Source organism: Prunus dulcis, chromosome 3 (genome assembly GCF_902201215.1).
Source record: "Prunus dulcis chromosome 3, ALMONDv2, whole genome shotgun sequence".
NCBI lineage: Eukaryota > Viridiplantae > Streptophyta > Magnoliopsida > Rosales > Rosaceae > Prunus > Prunus dulcis.
In genome coordinates, this window is record NC_047652.1 from 9,300,879 (window position 1) to 9,320,429 (window position 19,551).

General features: G+C 37.7%; 2 protein-coding genes across 10 annotated transcripts; one reads left to right on the top strand and one right to left on the bottom strand.

Moving 5' to 3' along the window:
- The first annotated feature begins 1,300 nt into the window (after window positions 1–1,300).
- On the top strand, window positions 1,301–16,662 carry LOC117622997 (probable serine/threonine-protein kinase SIS8). Of its 8 annotated transcripts, none has more exons than XM_034353822.1 (17): window positions 1,302–1,627; window positions 3,675–4,052; window positions 4,481–4,684; window positions 4,964–5,152; window positions 5,307–5,566; window positions 5,699–5,818; window positions 6,020–6,109; window positions 8,286–8,381; window positions 9,144–9,236; window positions 11,403–11,499; window positions 12,981–13,209; window positions 13,673–13,796; window positions 13,965–13,984; window positions 14,097–14,253; window positions 15,718–16,006; window positions 16,135–16,207; window positions 16,349–16,662. In XM_034353822.1, the coding sequence occupies exons 2-17, from the start codon at window positions 3,804–3,806 to the stop codon at window positions 16,429–16,431; spliced, it is 2,373 nt and encodes a 790-aa protein (XP_034209713.1). In that variant the 5' UTR covers window positions 1,302–1,627; window positions 3,675–3,803; the 3' UTR covers window positions 16,432–16,662. The 8 variants fall into 8 exon arrangements, with proteins under 8 accessions (XP_034209719.1, XP_034209713.1, XP_034209717.1 ...); XM_034353826.1 differs by having other exon boundaries at window positions 9,150–9,236; XM_034353823.1 differs by having other exon boundaries at window positions 1,302–1,624.
- LOC117622998 (F-box/LRR-repeat MAX2 homolog A) lies at window positions 16,538–19,354 on the bottom strand. Of its 2 annotated transcripts, none has more exons than XM_034353832.1 (2): window positions 16,791–19,354; window positions 16,538–16,685 (listed from the first exon to the last, which is right to left on the bottom strand). In XM_034353832.1, exon 1 carries the CDS (start codon window positions 19,020–19,022, stop codon window positions 16,833–16,835), a length of 2,190 nt encoding a protein of 729 aa, XP_034209723.1. In that variant the 5' UTR covers window positions 19,023–19,354; the 3' UTR covers window positions 16,538–16,685; window positions 16,791–16,832. The 2 variants fall into 2 exon arrangements, with proteins under 2 accessions (XP_034209723.1, XP_034209722.1); XM_034353831.1 differs by having other exon boundaries at window positions 16,787–19,354.
- Between the last annotated feature and the right edge of the window lie 197 nt (window positions 19,355–19,551).

The window sequence follows — 19,551 nt, forward strand, 5'->3', positions numbered from 1 at the left end:
AGATATTCAGAGTAAGAATGTTCATCGGTTGCCAAGGCCATGAATGTTGCCAAATCAATTGTTAAAACTCATTTAAAATGATAAGAAGATCTTTTAATAAGAAAACAATTCATTAATACCAAAATTGTCACACATTCACACCACAATTAATACAAAATTAACTAATACGAAAAATTTACATATAGGTGAAAGCTAATAAATATGCAAACAAATGTGAACTAACAGTTATTAATGTTTATGAACTCCACAATATAGATTCTCATTATATATATATATCAACATTTGATATTCGCTAAAGCACAACACTATGCACGAAATTTGTCTACGTACCACATGCATGAATGCTATGTGTAACATTTACTCATGCACGACGTATCAACAATTGATAGTTGCTTACATTAAAAATGGTTCGGGTTATTTTATTAGGCAGGTTTTGACACATGGTCATTCCGCAAGTTTATCTTGTTACGAGTTCTCCTTTATCTAAATGTTAAAGTTCAGTTGGCTTCTCCCAACATCGTAGGCAACGAATCACCCACGTCGCCGCGATCTGAAACACTACATCTATATGCTAATAGTGATGAGAGGTAAAACTCTTTATATATGTATTTAACATATAAAATATAGTCGGTAAAAGGATTTGGACAATGATGGGTGAACTTAGAGCTAGCTTTGTCACTTGTGGTAGGAGAATAATTATCAAAGTAGAGAGAGTTACAAATTTGCAAGACTAGCAACAGACTAAGAGAGTTGAATATCATCACCAACTTGACCTAATCAAAAAAAGGCACGTGGGAAAGACCTAGAAGATTGAAGATTGAAGATTGAAGTTTGAAGTTTGAAGTTAGGCTAAGCAAGCATAGGCTAAAAGCCCCATGGGGCTATATTGTATTGACTGATTTGGTCCACCAAAGGTGTACTCTTGGTACTAAAAGACAGGTGGTGTTTGGTTGTGGTTGTTGTTTGTCGATTTACATCTTGTACTACTTTCACACTTACTTTTATTATTATTATTATTATTATTATTATTATTTCTTTCTCTGCATTAATTAAATAATTAATTGGTTTGAATTCTTATTTTTCAATATTAATTTGTGAAAGATTAGAGATTTAAACGAGAAAGGGGTGTTTCACGCGGATGAAGGTGTGTGGATGTTGGTGAGCCACCTTCTCTGCCAGCTGGCTGTCGGGGAGAGGTCCCCAGATCCCCCCTCGCTCTGCACGTGACTTACCACCTCACACACACTCTCTCTCTCTCTCTCTCTCTAAAACCCCATCGCTTTCCTCTCTCTCTCTCTCTCTCTCTCTCTCTCTCGCTCGCTCTCGTTCATTTCTTCCTCGTTTGCATCACGCACTCATACTCTCTATCTTTCTCTCTCTATATATATAGCGCGGAGAGGTTTCTCTACCATATTTCATCTCTCTCACATCACTCTCTGTCGTCCTCTCTCTCTCTATGTATACGTATTTGTATACATCTATATAGATACACAAATTTGGTTGTTTCTCTCTGGGAATCTGCGAGGGTTTGACGTAGGGGATGAGGCTTTAGATGAGGAAGAATTGAGATTCAAATGTTATTGTAACAAAAAGGGGATTGGAATTCAAATGCTTGGATCTGCTGGTGGTAAATTTTTGCTTTGTTTTTAATTTTGTTGTAATTTTTCTTGTTTTTATTGATCCTGCATTGGTTTTATGAAAATGGTTAATTTAAGTGTATGTGCGATGTGGAATTTAGCTTTCTTGGATTAGTGGGAGCTTGATTTAGATTTGCATAGAAATGTGGGACTCAAGTGTAACTGTATTGGCGATTTGAAGCGACTAAGGAGGAGCATTTTGTAATTAGGTATTTCTGAAGTAGTCCAATGCGTAAACTTACCTCTTCATGTAATATGATTTTGGAGCAGGTGGTAGACTAAGCTTGAGATTGTAGGTTCTTTATCTTTTCTTTTTGGGGAGGGATGTTGGTTGAAGTTTGTGGATGTGGTGGTGATCAGAAAGGTCTTTACTTAATAGAGAGTGGTGCTGACAAAAACAATCTAAGTGTTTGTGTGCTGAGGTTTTGTGGGTTGGGATGTAAGAAGAAGACTGTTTTTGAGGAGGCAGTTATAAGGTTGGCTTTGCGAGCATGACATGGGTTTCTCATGATATTTTTGTCTCTCAGTATGCACTTGTTTGGTGGCAATGGGCAGGACATGAGGTATAGAAAAAGGAAAAAAGCATCGTAATGCTATGAATGTCTACAACTGAGGGGATTATCTTTTGCTATTGATACATGATTGAGGTTTCAATTGCACTCTATTGTTTTACTTTCGAGTGGGTGTGACTTAATAAAGTGTTTAGTGATGCATATTGCTTTCAGTTTCATTGATGCTTAACCCTAGAATGTGTGTTTGACCAAAGAAAATAAAAACCTAGAAGGTATGTTTGGAATGTGCTATTGGTTGGTTATTTTCACTCGTGTATTCCTCAAGAGTCGGGATCACTTTGGCACTTCCCATATTTGCTAAAATATTAGGTGATAGAATAGTTAGTTGAATAGGAAATTATAAAACCGGACTTTCCCGTATGGCTGGTTGTCATATTGGATGTCAATAAATAGTGTAAAGAAGTATGGAAACTTAAAAATAAAATGAAAACCCCATGATACACTGCCTATTTAAGGCAAATTTGCCAATTTAAAGTATCCATTATAGCTCATCAGCTTTCTACTATCTTCCCATGTTATCTCATTCCATTAGCTCCCCCAACTGTCAACACTTCTCTCATGTAAACAAGTTTTCCAAATTTTTTTAATCTCTGATGTTTTCGAGGTGTGTGAGCAGCAAGGACATATAAATAAGAGAACATATAGAGGACAGAACAATGTCATTCTAACAGCCATGTATCATTTAAATTGTACTATAACCATCTATAGGAAGGTAAATTACATATCCTTTGAACTTGTTCGAAATAAAGTACATTACACATTTCCTTATCAAGTTCCAATAAAAGACAGAATATGAAACTCAAAAAAAGAAAACAAGAATGCAAAACAGATAATATTGTAAGAAGAATGTTTTATGTATTAACATTAGAACTTAGGCTAAGGGCATATGTAAAGTCTTATGCCTGACACAAAGGTCCTTTTCTCCTCAAATACATTACTCTTTTCCTATATTTGTTGTTTTAATTAACAAATGTATCATCATTAATTCAGATAGAAAGCCGTTATGTCTTTGGTGATCGATGGAGCAATACAAATATCACGAGACATAATTTAGAGAAAGCTGTCTATTTGTTTTGTTTTGCATTTTTCTTTTAAAAAGTGATATCAAGCAGTTTAATTTCAAAGAGATGTCTAATATCTTTGTTGATTCACGAACTATATTTATAAGGAGGGTAAGACTGAACAATGGGTTTGAAGATTACTTATCCTTTGTTTTAGCTGTTATGTGTTGTTCCCCTTTACGTTTACTATACCATATTCAGGGCAATATATTTTTCCTTTAAAGGGTTTGCACTTTTACATACTTTTGACAAACTCTTACTTCAACGGGATTTCTTGGTTATTCTGCTCTACTTTGGTGTTATTTTCAGAAGACTGTCCTGCCTTTCTATAGTGGTCAATGATATTCCCCTTCTAAATTGTCTTTACTTTGATGTCAAATTTTGACCTTTTGTCTATTTTTCAGGTCTTGTGGCCTCCAGCCTGAAGAAATCGGTGGAATTGTGTTTTGTAAGGAATGCTGTTAGGTTGAAGACATCTTTTATGGGGTAAGAAGTGGGGGAGAAATGGTTTTGAATTTCAGATATTTAAATACATGGAGGAGACACGAGATGATGCAGGGCCCGCAGAGCAAGGGCCTCCAAATGCTTCATGGTGGCCTTCAGATTTCGTGGACAAATTTGGATCTGTTTCTTTGGGTTCCCATGAAGAAACCTTGAGTAATACTGAATCACCTAGAAGTCCGTACCAAGATGTGTTGTCATCTCAGACAGCATCACAAGTTCTATGGCAAACTGGAATGCTTTTAGAACCGATTCCCAATGGTTTCTATTCTGTCATTCCGGTGAGAATTAATTGTTGGTGGTACTTAGTTGTTATTTTCTTAGTGTTGATAATTAATAGCTGTTGTTACTGTTGCTTCCTGTCACATCTTGCTTGATTATGGTTGGAACCTGTGTGTCTAAGAGATGTCGCTGTAAAGAAAATTGTGCACTCTTGTTTTTCTTTCCTTCTTTAAACAATTTTGAGAAAACAGTCTGATTGTTTCTTTTTTTCACTATCCTAAAAACGATAAACACCTAATGTGGATCACTTGCTTGTTCAAAGAATAGATGTACCAATGCGGATAAGTGAAGCATTGTCAATGTATCACTGAGTAGTTGTTATTTGGGCGTATTTAAATTATTATTGTCTTTGCTTATATTTTTTCTTTTTTACCTGTCTATGAGTGATGCTTCATCGTGTCAATTGATTAAACCTGACAATATACAGGATAAAAGGCTCAAGGAGATCTTTGATGATATTCCTCCTCTTGATGAACTTCATGCAATTGAGGCAGAGGGTGTGAAAGCTGATGTCATTCTTGTAGATACTTCAAAAGACAAAAAGTTGTCCATGCTGAAGCAACTGATTGTGGCACTAGTGAAAGGATTGAACTCAAATCCAGCTGCAATGATAAAAAAGATTGCTGGACTGGTGAGAAATTTACTTGTTTTTCTAGATGTACTTTGAAGTTACCTTGGGTGCACTTATTTTTTCTGTTTGCTTCTTTGATGCCTTTCGTCCAATGTTTTCAACTGTCAAAGACTGCCACTTACAATGTTGTACTATTCATGTTTCTGTGATCATAACCAAGATGAGTCATGAGCATGATGCCATGTAGATCTGTTACCTGATTCTGGTCAGATGCTTTAATACATGTTTAAATTATTATTATTAAGAGATGATTTAACTTCGACTGCAATGCCTATACAGGTTTCAGATTTTTATAAGCGGCCACCTGTGGAAAGTCCAGCAAAAGCTGCACTAGAAGAAACTTCCCACATGTTTGATAATCGAGGAGTCCAACTTTTGGGGCAAATAAAGCATGGTTCATGCCGTCCTAGAGCAATCCTGTTCAAAGTTCTAGCAGATACCGTAGGTCTTGAAAGTAGGCTAGTGGTGGTAAGCTTTTTGTTTCCGTGGACATTGTATGATTTCCAGCAAAAGAATAAGGAAATTGTCAAAGACATGTTATAATTTATTACTCCTTAATCACACGTAGCACTGAAATTTGAAAGGCTGTCTCTTTTCCTCCTTTTTTTTTCTTTTCTATCAGGGTCTTTCTATTGATGGGGCTGTTGAGTGTGTAGATTCATATAAGCATATGTCTGTGATAGTTGTGTTGAACTCTGTTGAACTATTGGTCGACCTGATGCGGATCCCCGGCAAGCTGTTACCCCGATCAACCAAGGCAATCTTTATGACCCATATTTCTGCAGCAGGGGAGAGTGATTCTGCGGAAAATGATTCCTGTGATTCACCACTAGAACCAAACAGTCCCCTATATGGATTTTCAGAGAGAATGGATCCTGACAGGTTAGCTGATGGGGTTTGTAAATCCTACATGTTTATTGAACTTGGAAATTTGGAACCTGTGATGCTTCATGTTCTTGTTGCAAGCATGCATTACAAAGAAAACTGAGTTATTTTAAATTTCTTCTGTTGCAGTGCTGAAAGAGATGAGAGCCTTCAGTTCCGAGGGAGATTTGATGTGCCCTCGAATGTACAAGGTCCTTCATTGCGAAATATGATGTTGCGACCTATCACTTCCATTGAAAGAAAACTGAGGTAATTTATATTTCCTATCTTGACAAGTTCAACTGTAATTCTTGAATGACTTGTTATGACCTTCCCATTCTGTACGCTTTTTTTATTATTATAATTATTCTTCTCATTAACTTCATCCTATTATTGGGCATTTTCTGGATTTTTTGAAAGTTCGGGAGACTCTGAGTTATTTGTTATTGAATAACTTTTTGAATCCGTCAGTTTATCACATAGTGAACCCAACATTGCAACTTCATTTTGGCGCCGTAGTCGAAGAAAGGCCATTGCTGAACAGCGGACTGCTAGTTCAAGGTTCTTCTTAATCCCAATGTGTTTTGTAATAATGTCTTTCAGATTCAATTTTGTTTGTTTTGAAGATTCAGAACTCCCATTGTTCATGATTATAGATCATGTTTTGGTGTGTGTCTAGAATCATAGAGGCACGGTTTGATGACAATTGGTCTAGTAAGAACTTGATTCTACTGAGTTGTTTTTGTGTGCACATCTAATTTTTTGAGAGCTTGATATCGGAGGAGCTTTGTTCAAAATGTAGTTCTAACTTTTATTTAATTGCTTGAATGTGTATGACTAAGTTTTAAGACCATATGGGTTTATCTATTGATGGTGAATTGAGCGGTTGCTTGTTATATTAACCTATCCTTAGTTTACATTGTGAGGTTATAGGCTTCAAAGATATATGGTATGTGGTGTTAAAGGATCAGTTCCTCTTTCTTTTAATTTTTCGTCCTTTTTCAATAGCTTATGTTTCTACATCTCTCTATGGTGGCTATGGAGACCAAATTTTGTGCCTCTGTTTACATCCTGATTGCTTTTCAATCCCAAGGGAGAGATGGCTTTCTTGCATACTTCAGTTTAGGTTGGATAATAGGATTAAGTTTGTTTTACAGTTTTATTTTCATTTGAAAGTGATACTATTGAAGAAGCGTCTTGTGGGAGGGATGGGAAAAAATTGAAAATATACAAGCTAGTTTGACAATAAGCTCAACCTGGCTCTCCAAGAATTCTGCTGTAGAGTTTCTGTATGTATTAAGTAAAGTGCAGTGATAAACTTTTGTTCCTGCTGCTCGGTTTTCTTTTTCTGAAGATAACAGAGTTTTGCAGGTTTAACCTCTCTATCTATCTATCTCTCCCTCTCAAAAATTTGTCCTGTCTAATAGCAGAAATTATATGGTCTGCACCTCTCAAGAGTATTTCAGGACTTTTTTGGTCTGGTCTCTTCTTTACAGATGGCTTATTGTAAGAACGTGGAATAATGATCGTAAATTGCTTCTTAATGGTATTAAATTTGTAAAAATGTTCAAGGTAATTTGACCTGGAGCTAGATATTGATTTTTCAAATTACTTATGCCAAATGGAGTGTTTGTGTGTGCGCATGCGCAGCATGCTTCTGGGCTTGTTCCTCTGGATAGATGACAATAATACTAACAAGCACTAAAAAAGAATGCTGTGTGTACCAATTTCTCTATGATATTTTGATCCAAACCATGATATGTTTAGAGGAAAAGGATAGGCAAAATTTGACCCTGATATGCCCTAACATCTGAATAACTTTGATAATTTAGTTTTTCTTGGGTATGGTTGCTGAATTGTATTCTCAACCTGTTTGTATTTTTTTTTAATCATTCATTGTTCAATGCTATTAGTTAGTGGACATGTGAGTAAATGCAAATTCAGTATCTTATTATGGTTATAAATGCCGCAATAGTGAAAGGATAATTTATTTCGGCTGATGGAAAAGCAGTGACCCTAAAATATAGGTGACTGAATTTGGCAGTGTTGTGGACGTTGTAAGTAGTAATGACGGGTTTGATGAGATAAAATTTTGTTGTTGCTTCAGGTCAGTTCCTTACTAGGGTTTCTTGAACGGTTATCTGTATGATTATCCTTTTTCTTTTTTTACACTAATCCACTGTCTTAAAGCATGGGATGAGAAAGTTAGTCCAGTATAAAAGTAAGTTTTGTTGGTGGTCACATGATGTGCCCAAATTTATTAGTGACCTAAATTATCGAGGCCGTAAAAGTAAAATTTTGTGACTATAAATTTAAGATTCAATCAACACATATATATGGTGCCATATTTTCTCTTAATCTCCCAATAATGCCAATAAGATACTGAGTTCTTGGTGAAGTACATGGTCTATATCAATGGTGACAGTTTCAATTTTCCAGGTATATTGATGCTATTCTTGAGAAAAAAAGATTTAGCTTCTTTTTCTTTTGCCATATAAATAACATGCACACTTATAGAAATGCTTGCACTTTTTCCTCAAAACTTCAATTTTCTGCTCAGATGTATTTTTTTTTTTTTTTTTCATTTATCTGGTCTCCATGATTTGCCATGATTTTGTGTTTAATTTGCTGGGCTAATGTCTAAAGTTGGTCCAGAATCGCTTTTTACTCTTTAAGTCGTGTCATTGCATAGAGTTGTCATTGTAGTTATTTCTTTTTATCTTTTTTGGTTTTTCAGTCCAGAGCATCCTTCATTTCGAGCACGTGGGCGGTCCATGCTCAGTGGTGATAGGAAATCTTTTAGAGATTATGCTGATGACATGCCTACCTCAAGGTTTTACATCTATTGATCCTGTTGTACCCCACTATATGAAAACTGAATCTTTGATGAATGCTTTAGTGAATTATCCACAATTTTCTTGTGTACTAAGGCAATGGATATTAATTCAGGTCTTATTCCTTAACCAATGAACAGTATTGAGGACCTCAATATTTTCATGTTTACAAGATTGGGAATGGAGTTGTATCCGGGAATGACAATGCCCAGGGCAATTTTATGTGGTTTTTGACCATGTTTGCTTAACTGTCATGACATAATCACCAAATCAAACCATGCTTGGGGCCCAAAAACTATCCCTTGTTCATTCAGTTGGCCAGAGAAAGACCGGGAGAATGCAAAATTGATCCCTCAGTGACTTGAGGTTTTCAGTTCTATGCAGATGAAAAGTGAAAAACATTGGAATGGACTTCATTCTATCAGCATGCATTAGCTATATTTTCTGTGTTATCTTGTTAAAATGTTATTATATTCCACTCATTGTCTCTTCTACTCAATACCATTAAACTTTAATCTTCATCAACTGTACTTGGATCATTTGGAGATAACTAACTGATATAGAAGTATAATGTGCTGAGCTAGTTTCATTCCTAAGAGGTTTGATGTTATTGTCTGATGAAATTTTGTATTTGTGTACTTTTGTGTGTTATTAATTTTGTTTTAGCTTGTATGTGATGTTTCTTTCACAGTTCAATCTACATATCCTTAAAGAAATATATCTGTGGTCTGAAACTACTCGTCTTCAATTCTTTATTGTAGCTACAGGTCAGATGGTACATCAACATCAGAAGCTCGTAGATTAAGAAGAAGAAGCATTAGTATTACTCCAGAAATTGGTGATGATATCGTAAGGTTGATGTTTATTTCATTATTTTCAAGAGAAATGTTTGCTTCATTATGAATTGTTAATTTCACAGCATTAGTCCATTGTGGTTAAACTGATGTTTTTCTCCATGTACTTTTGCATTCATCCGTTCTTATTGGTTACTTTAAAAAAAAAAAAAAAAAAAAGTGGTTAATAAACTTTTTCTCTTTGAATTTTTTGTGCTTTGCACCTTCCATTTGATTTTGATTGTTTGGATCAATGTCTTTACAGTGCATGTTCTTATATTAGAGCTAAGTATTTGTTGAAAGTATCTGAAAGTTAAATCAGAAAGAGTTCCCAGGATTCAATGAAATTGTAATAGGAGGACAAAAGCCAATGAGAGTGTTCTCAAAGCTGGAAATAAGTTTCATTAATTGACCAATAAAATGGGCATTGATCTTTGACACTCTGAAGTGCTTTGCTATCATAGTTTGCTCATGTGAGGAGCCATGGTGATACGGACATCATTAGTTAGTTTCCTAGATTCTCTAGTTTTCCAGATTTCACTAGGATTTTAGTTTCCAGATTCTAGTAGGATTTTATTTAAGTTTCCTAGTTTGTTTGAATTAGTTCCTTGGTGGATTTGGATTTCTGTTTTAGTAAGGGATTTTTATCCTATTGTCTTTAGGTTTTAGTTTGCTATAAATACCCTACCCTCCATGTAGTTCTTTAGAGTGGAGTTGTTGAGATATAAAGAAAAGTTTATTTTCCAGAGATTGGAGACTTCTTTGGTGCGAAGCCAAACCCCTTGGTGCAAAGCCAAAACCCTGGAATGATTCCAGACCTATCCTTGTTCCTTCTATATTCTGTTTTCCATTGTTTTCGCTTCCGCTAAACCACCTAAATCTACAATTCACCTGTGCCCTACATCACATGGGAAATTGCCATGAGGCAAATGATGTGGTTCATTTTTATTCCCTGAAGAAAAATATCTCATTTTATAGTTTATGCTTCCTCATCTACTATATTATATCACTTAATGTTAGCGGATTCATCTCTAGGAGCATGTGCAGCCATGGGAATCAATCTGTCAAGAATATGTAGTTTTCTAATACAAAAGATTGTGTCACAGAGCCTTATAGGCTTAAGGGCTTTTGACCATTGTGGTGAGGATAGTTTTAAGTTTTCTGAGTGGTATCAAATTATATCTTGTCCTACGATATAAAGACAGACTGGGGCGGGGGGAGGGGGGGTCTGTAGTACTCTTGACAGAAATGGATTGAATATGGTGAGTAAGAGGGATTGACAATTATCTAACATGGATTAACTAAAAGAAATTTTGGGATAATGATGCAAAATTTAGAGTACCTAGAGCTAAATGGTAGCAAATCAATTGCAGCACCACAGCAAGCATGCCTACTTTTTCTTCACTATAACTTGTTTTACATGTACTCTTTAGGGTGATCCATCTTCGCTGGTCTGGTATTTTGTACTAAGTGGTGCTTGTTTTTCTCTGATTAGTTAGGTTTTTTTTTCTAGGTCGAAATCATATTTTTAGTTAGGTTTAGTATGATTCTGCTTGTAGTTTGAACTTCCATTCCCATTTAAACATTATTTTTCTCATTCTACAAAATTCTCATTTCCTATCAAAAGAATTTTTATTTTTTATCATGAAGGTTATTTACAAAACCTCGAAATCTATCATGAAGATTATTTACAAAACCTTGAAGTGATACGATTCCAAAACTAGTACACTTATGTGCTGCTTAACCAATATGGACTAGTCAGTGGCCAAATTTCATTCTTAAGCCAAGTTCCTTGTAAACCTGATATCTAGCCAATTTGGCCTCTAGTGTATGTGTTCACATGGAGACATTCATAAGCTCTGGATAGAGAATTATGCCAGAATCCAATGGATATTTTCAAACCAGTACAACCCTTGGACCATATTAGTTAGGCTAGTTTGCACTTGTTTGTATTTTCAGTTTTTCACTTGGGTTAATTGTTGAACTACAAAAAATATTGTTTGAATGGTGAGTTGACTACTTCAGTTTGCTGGGACTGTTGAGGTTTCTGTATACTTGGTATATGATGTGCTAATCTTTTTTCTTTCTTAAGGCTTATGTTTTCTTGATTCTTTTTAATTTTTATTTTATCAGATCTTTGGATATGTTTCTATAATCAGTAACTGGAGATCTATTGAACTATATTAGGGCTGTACGAGCGATGAATGAAACATTGAAGCAAAATCGTCTTTTGAGAGAGCAGGGTGATGATGACAGAAACATTACTTATGGTCTTCAGAAAAATGTACGTGTTTTTATTGCAGTAGTGGAACCACGTCTGCATGAAATAAATGTTTGTTCTTTTGTTTGTTAGTTTTGTTTCTGTAGCATCTTTACTATGCTTTTAGGTAGCTTAAAATTCTGTATATTCATAGTCATTGTGAAACACTGTAATTTTGGAATTTTATTCTCACACACGCGCGCACACACACACACGCACACATATATATTTTTCAAGTCTTCATTCATAGATCATCCTTATAAAAAATTAGCCAAATCGAAAACAATGAAGATGTTTAGTTTGACCAACAAAATAGACAAATACGGTGCTTCAAGAAAACACTAAAATAACAACCATTAATTGAGTGGTCAAATTAATTTGAACTCAAGTGATTTTTTGCAGAGATGATCTTTGAAGGAATACCTATAAAATAGACTGTTCAGATCATTGAATTTCAATTCAGATGTCCGGACGTTATTACTGTGCGGACACCATTGTAAACAAGGAGGAAAGCAAGGAGGAGTAGTAGGAATACCTATAAAATAGATAGTTTAGATCATTGAATTTCAATGCAGATGTCCGGACGTTATTACCGTGCGGACACCATGTATTTTCTACTACTCCCTGCTTTCCTCCCTGTTTGCAATGGCGTCCGCATAGGAGAAGAATGTATACATATTAGAATGACCGCTTGTTAATCAGTCATTAGATGCTTGGCATTTTTGACTGAGTTTGATCTTGCATCCAACAAATTCAGTTGCAGTGTCTTGCATTATGATCCCCTCTACTCATACGTAACCTACTTGTGAACTTTTACATTTCCTCCACATCCAGTGCACAAGTACTCTTGGATGTTTATCTCATTAATGTATATAATAACCCCTTTCGTGATTAGTGTTCTAGTCTCGTTTCCCTGTCTACTGTTGGTTATTAAACTAATGAATGCTGCTTAAAGCCTAAAGGGAACAAAATTAATACATGCCTGATCAACCTTAAGGGGAAACATGCTTGCAATTTATAACAGGTGTAACATTAATTCAATGCAAACTTGGTGATGAGATAAGGAAAAAAATTGATAATGAATATAAACCAGAGAAAATATGAAATGGACTGTTACTGAAAAGAAGAAATATCTAACTAACAACTTTGGTTGACTACCCTCCCAACCCTAGGTGAATGCGAGAATTACATACGATAGGCAATAAAAATTAATTAAATTCCACTGTTACAAGATAATTCTAATTTTCATTCTAAAATTGCCATTTTCATTGATCTTATTTCATTAAATTCCACTATGCAGGTTGAATAGATGATTTTCACTCATCAGATATTAACAATTTTGTGCTTATTTTATTTTTTTGTTTTTAATTTTTCAATTGTCCTTGTACTCTTTAAGAGATTTAGGAAGAGTCATTAGAACATTGTTTGTTTTTATTTAAGAAATTTATTATGAAGCTTACAATGTCAGCTTATTATTGAAGACTGCTTTATGTTTGTTTCCCCAGGACCAAATCAGTTCTCAAAAAGCAATATCGTTACCTTCATCACCACATCAATATAGGAGTCAAACGTCTGAGATAATTGGACCTTCTGAATTCACGAGAAATGATGAATTGGTCTTAACATGGAACAGAATTCTTGAGTCCGCCACGTGTGGTAATAAACCTCTATTGCCTTATCAGGAATGGAATATTGATTTCTCGGAATTGACTGTTGGAACTCGTGTTGGAATTGGTAAGAATCACTTCTATATCGTACATAGAATACTTCACTATCACTATATTGTTGGCTTGAGAAGTGTGGACCAGGTTAGTACAGAGATACAAGTATTTATTCCAAATGTGGACAATTAGGAGAATAAGTTAGGAGAATACAAGATAGGTCTGACAAAAAGTAATAGTTCTGGTCCTCTTCTAGAGTTTTGTATGCCCTTTAGACCAATGGTAATTGCCTGAGAACGCCTCTGAAACTTCAGGCTGGTTTTTTACGTGCCACATGTCCATTTTATCCTTGAAATGCATAAGGTATTGTGATCAAAACTCCCACCAGAAAAAAAAAACAAATAATAATAATAATAATAATACAAAGAAGCTCCACTTTTTTTGAGGAAAAGAGTAAATTTTCAGTTATAATTTTTTTTTTTTAAAGAACTGTTTTAACTGATTGTGCTAATTTTGCTTGTTCATTCCATAATTAGGGTTCTTTGGAGAAGTCTTTCGAGGTGTTTGGAATGGAACAGATGTTGCAATAAAGGTTTTCTTAGAGCAAGATCTAACTACTGAAAACATGGAAGACTTCTGCAATGAGATATCCATTCTTAGGTAATTTCTCAAAGATACCTATTTTGTATTGTGTTTACTGCACTTTGGTGCAAGTTTTTTTTTTTTTTTTTTTTCCCAAATTTGATTGATGATATAATTTTCTAATGTGCTTTTTTTTTTCTTTTTCTTTTTCTTTTTTTCCATTTTCTTTTGTATGTGGGTTTCCAGCCGTCTTCGGCATCCAAATGGTACTTTCTGTTCTAGTTATTTATGCATTCCATTTTCATTATGATTGTTGTATAAGATGGTCATGTAGTAGATATTAGATCCACACTGATACAAAATTGCCGTTGCCTGCAGTTATTTTATTTCTAGGTGCATGCACAAAGCCTCCACACTTATCAATGGTTACAGAATACATGGAGATGGGATCCTTGTATTATTTGATTCATTTAAGTGGCCAGAAGAAGAAGCTTAGCTGGCGAAGGAGACTAAAAATGTTGCGTGACATATGCAGGTCTGTTCATTCTGCTATGGATATTTATGCAAACCATTTGGCTTCTACTAATATGCGTTCTGTTCCAAGAATACTCCTAAAATCCAGTTAATTTCACACCTTTATAGGGCATAAATTTATCTGAGTTATTTTTGGCTGCTTGGAAGAATTTATTATGGATCTTTTAAGATTGCAATAGCATGAAGCTTTCAACGTATTGTGATCAACATGTACCAGTCATATTGCAATAAATTCCATATAACTACTATGACACCGTCCATGCTACATTTGAAGTGCTGGTTATGTGAAATGCACGCTTGGAAGTTAGTAGTACCAAATATACCGAAATTGAAAATGAGACAATGATGTAGATGAGCAGTTGAATAGGAGAGTCAATTATGGCTGAATGCATTTTTAGGACTTGCTGGTAGTAAAACAGGGGGCAAGACAACATGAGTTTCCATCTGCTCTATGGTCATGTGCCGTGAAACCCAGCTGTTAATGCATGATGGGGGCCTAACTTGGTGCAGTGTGTCTGTTTGAAAGAGGGATCATGGTGATTACTGGTTGGTTAGGGGAAAATGTAAGAGCTTTAAGTAAATGGTTAGAAGAGATTAGAAATAAGATTTATGCACCTAACCTAAATGGGAAGCTCTAGGGTTCAGGTTGATTTAGTGCTAACCTTTGTCATTTCTTATAGAAGGTGGAGGTCTGCCTGTTATTTGTTCTTAACTGCTGTGAATTGAATATCTTTTCAACACACACTTTTTTTAGAGGTGACTGTTTGTAGATCTAATCTCTGTGTTTATTCTGGAAAAGAGGAAAACATCATTATTATTATCTGAATCTTGAAATCGTTAAAACATAATAATAATAAAATTATCTGAATCTTGAAAACAAACTGACGTGTGTTTCCACTTATCTTAGGCTTTCAATACCTAAATTCAGATGTACTAGCTGCTAAAAGATGAACAACGTTAGCTCTATATCTTTCTAAGGCACCTAATTGACAGTTTCTTAGTCATTATCTAACATGCTATCAGTCTGTTTAAGGTATCAGATGTTTGCATTGGCTAATGCTTGAAAATGTTTCTTTACTTCTCTTTTTGGGGTCTGGAATTTTTTTTCTCCAAACGTTTAACAAAGTGGCACAAAACAATTTGATCTTTTATCATCTCTATTTGCGTGAAACTTCTTAGAATTTGAAAAAATTAGAAGATTCTGTATAAGATACTGCCATACGATGAACTCCAGTGGCATATTTCAAAGCATGACTGTAATATTTGCTAAGAGAATTTGGCATTTCGTGAGATTTCCATATACTTTAAACATACATCTGTATATATGATCATTATAATTATCCACATGGCTCTTGTACTTTCAAGCGAAAGCATTTGATAAATTTGTTCAGTTTATTATTATATTTTTATTTTATGTGAGTGGTATAGATAAGTAGTGACTGGAATCTTTTGTTTGCAACTAAAGGGGGTTGATGTGCATGCACCGGATGAAGATAGTTCACCGCGATTTAAAAAGTGCAAACTGTCTCGTGAATAAACATTGGACTGTCAAGATCTGTGATTTTGGGCTCTCAAGAATAATGAACGAGACAAACATGAAGGACTCCTCGTCTGCCGGAACTCCAGAATGGATGGCACCTGAACTTATTCGAAATGAACCCTTCACCGAAAAATGTGATATTTTCAGCCTTGGGGTGATAATGTGGGAGCTCTGCACTCTAAATAGACCGTGGGAAGGTGTTCCACCAGAGAGGGTATACATCGTCTGTTTTTATTTTATATGGAACGTTTCATTCTTGTTCTGAATATGTACCTTGTAGAATCCAACCATCTAGCATTTTAAGAAGGCTATAACTGAATTCTTAGCTTTTCTTCTATGCAGGTAGTTTATGCTGTTGCCAATGAGGGTTCCCGATTGGAAATTCCGGACGGTCCACTGGGCAGGCTTATTTCGGGTGAGCAGTTGCTTAAGCTTAATGAAACTGTGAAGAAGTTGATACATTTATTTCATGATTTTTTCATGATTCATTCAGTTAACAGCCGACCGCTCTACCACAAGCTGACACATTTACCTTTTGTTTTGGGTTTTATTACAGATTGTTGGACAGAACCGGATGATCGGCCAAGCTGTGAGGAGATACTCTCCCGCTTGTTAGACTGCGAATACTCACTTTGCTGATACAATCTTTGTTTCTTGTGTATAGAAAACATGGTAGAGGTGTTACATTGTATTCTCGGCTTAAGATTGTATTCTGCTGTCAATTTCTCAATCATTGTAAAATCATAAATTTGGCTTTTTTTTTTCCTTTTTTTTTTCTCCGTTTTGCATCTTCCTCCAATGTTGCTGCGACTCCGCTTTTTTGTGCAATCAAAAAACAAATGAGTTTGTTGAGAAGCTTGGATTTTGGCTTTTATTCTTGTTCCTTCTGTTATCTGCAACCATAAACAGCAGGAAAAACGACGAAGGAAAGTATTATTTGATGGAAATTTCAAAATGATAAAACAGGCATGAACAAGATTTTCAGAACTCTTACATTCCTCTTACAACTATTTTTAATTTTAATCACATTAGTTTCATCTTCAGTCAAGGATAGGCCGCCTGTTGAGTGCTTCTTCAAAGCGACGGCACGAATCCACCCTCATCTCTGTACTCATTTCGTTTTCTGGTGCCGGATAGTAATCCTCCCTCAGCTGCACATCCCTCAAGTTGCGGTTCAAGCTTGGAATTCTCACCAGGAACATCATGAAATGCTCATGTGCCGTGCCATGGATGAAAAGCTTCCGCAATGTCAGGCATCGTGACAGCAACCCAGCGGCCGGATGCCAAAGACTCCTCTGGTTTACGTCCCTATCCTGCGGGGGCCAGTAATCGAGTTCACTGAGGCTCAAGCTTTCAATCCCACTCAGGAAGAACCTCTCCCAAAGACTCAGGTCCATCTGCCCCGGGGGTGCAGTAAGTGCATAGCCAACTGTATCACCACAATCCAACTTCATCTTGGACAGCAGAGGATAGCCGGCGAGGCAGCTCAACCCAAAATCTGGTTGTGTGGGTTTCTGCCTTCCCCTGCAATCCCCTTCTACCCGGATCCGAATCTCCTCCAGATTGGGACAGTCATCGAGACCAGCCGTTGGCAACGGAGTCAGCAGCTCACCAACCCCAATCCAAAGTGAAAGATAATGCAACCTCTCCCAGCTCTCACCACACCAAAACCCATTTCCATTGCCATAGCCATATCCATTGCTTGGTGGCATATAGGAACAGTCCCCATCCAACCCCAACTTGCATTTCTTGCTGCTTCTTTGCTCATACTCAGCCGCCCAATTGAACTCCATGTAATCACCATCCTCCCCATTCCGATTCAACACACTGGCTTCACTATTAACATCCTCATCATCATTCACTTGATTGAGATCAAAATTGCGGGCATGCTCATCTTCCTGCTCCCAAACACAATCAATGTGGAGCCTTTGAATCCGATCACGAATCGGCTCCAAAGCCCGCAAAGAAGCAGCAGCATCCAAGTTTTTGCAACAAGAGATCCCAACATCAACCAGAGTCTTCCTTAACAAGCAAGCCATCGTCCTCAGCCCCTTCACCGTGATTCTCTTACATCCCTGAACCTCAAACTTGGCCAATTTGCAGCACCCTCTAGCGATCTCAATCAACCCCATATCCGTCAAATCAGCCGAGTTCTTAATCGACAACGACTCCAGCCCTGAACACAACGCAATGCCGTCTAGCTCGGACCCAATCGCAGAGCAAATCCCATGAAACTGCCCAAGCTTGAGCGCCCTCAGCCTGGGACACTTCGACCCAAGCACTTCCAACGCCAACCCACTGTCTCTCACGTTCTTGCACACATCCAAAGCCAGGTCCTCCACCAGCGGAAGCCCCGAGAAGAAATCCACCAAAGCCGCGCGCCCAATCCGAGCGTCCTCCGCCGTAAATCCGTCGTCGTTTGGATCGCCGCGGGCGTTGGCCAACGATGACGTATCGATCAAATGGACGACTCTGAGCTCCGGGCAGTTAGCGGAGATCGACAGCAGAGCCTCCTCGCCGACGAAGTCTATGTATCGGGGATCGAACATACACGCGATGAGAAGATGCTGGAGCTTTGGGCAGGCGGTGACGATGGATTTGATCTCGTTCGCTCTGAACCCCTCGGTAAACGACGTCGTCAGGAGATCCAGCTTGGTGAGAGATCGGGCCACGTTCGGGTGGGCCTCGAGGACCGGGGGGAGGTCCTCCGTCCAGTAGTAGAATTCCGACAGGTCGAGCTCGGAGAGCGAGTGGCATTGGTCGAAGAGAGGATCGAAGTCGGCGCCGGGGGACGATTGGGGCCGTTGATGCCATCGGACAAGCTTGACGCGGCGCAATCCGGGCCACAGATGGGAGACGATCTGGACGGTGGAAGGAGATCGGGAGTAGACGATGAGGGAGTCCACGAATGGGAAGGCGGCACGTAGGCGTTGGGCCAGGAGGAGAGGGTCGGTGTCGTTGGCGGCGGCGGAGGGTGAGAGCAGAGAGTGGCCCCACGGAGAGAGGAGGGAGAGGTCGAGGTGGGTGACGGCGGCGAAGCAGAGCGGGAGGTCGGGGAGGTCGCGCGCGTTTCCCCGTAGTGTGAGGGAGGTGCGCGTGGCCCTCTCCGTGCTCCGGAATTTGCGGCACGCGAGGGAGAGGGAGTTCCGGGTTCGGGTGTCGGATACCATCCCGATTATGGTCGAGAGTATGGCGTCCGGCAAGTCATTGATTGTGGTGGCGGTGGTCATGGTGGGTTTATGACAAGTCGTCTGATTGTTTAGTGTTGCTCTGTGTGTTTAGAGAGAGAGAGAGAGAGAGAGAGAGAGAGAGAGGAGTGAGATTTTTGGAACTGTGGATGGAAGATGGGGGAGAGAGAGGAGGAGTTAATGGCTGCTGGTGAGGGGAAGCGTCGTCGTTTAATGGGGGAGACCCACGTGAATACGATGTATGTTTATGGGCATGAGGCGAGTATACTAGGCGCTGTGGGGAGCGCGTGGGAAGAAGAGTGACTTCAGTGTCCCGTGGGCCATTTTGGGTGTTTTGGATATGGGTGGATGGATGGATGCATCAATGGATAGGGAACACAATAAAAATCTTCACTTACTTTTGATCTTGAGTTTGAGCCTTCATTAAGCTCTCACGTAGCATTTAGTTTGGATAAGGACATATTCACACCTTTAAATCTTCAAAAAATAAAATGACAAAAGAAGACACTTTAGAGTAATAGCATTTCATCAGTTGGTATCAATAAGTTGATATATTAGTTGATGTCTGTAG

Excerpts from the sequence above, each read along its gene's own strand:
- LOC117622997 (XM_034353822.1), top strand. The coding sequence starts at position 3,804 with ATGGAGGAGACACGAGATGATGCAGGGCCCGCAGAGCAAGGGCCTCCA. Across the intron at positions 9,237-11,402 it reads ATTGGTGATGATATCGTAAG|GGCTGTACGAGCGATGAATG; the intron begins GTTGATGTTTAT and ends GAACTATATTAG. Across the intron at positions 13,797-13,964 it reads AATGAGATATCCATTCTTAG|CCGTCTTCGGCATCCAAATG; the intron begins GTAATTTCTCAA and ends GTGGGTTTCCAG.
- LOC117622998 (XM_034353832.1), bottom strand. The coding sequence starts at position 19,022 with ATGACCACCGCCACCACAATCAATGACTTGCCGGACGCCATACTCTCG.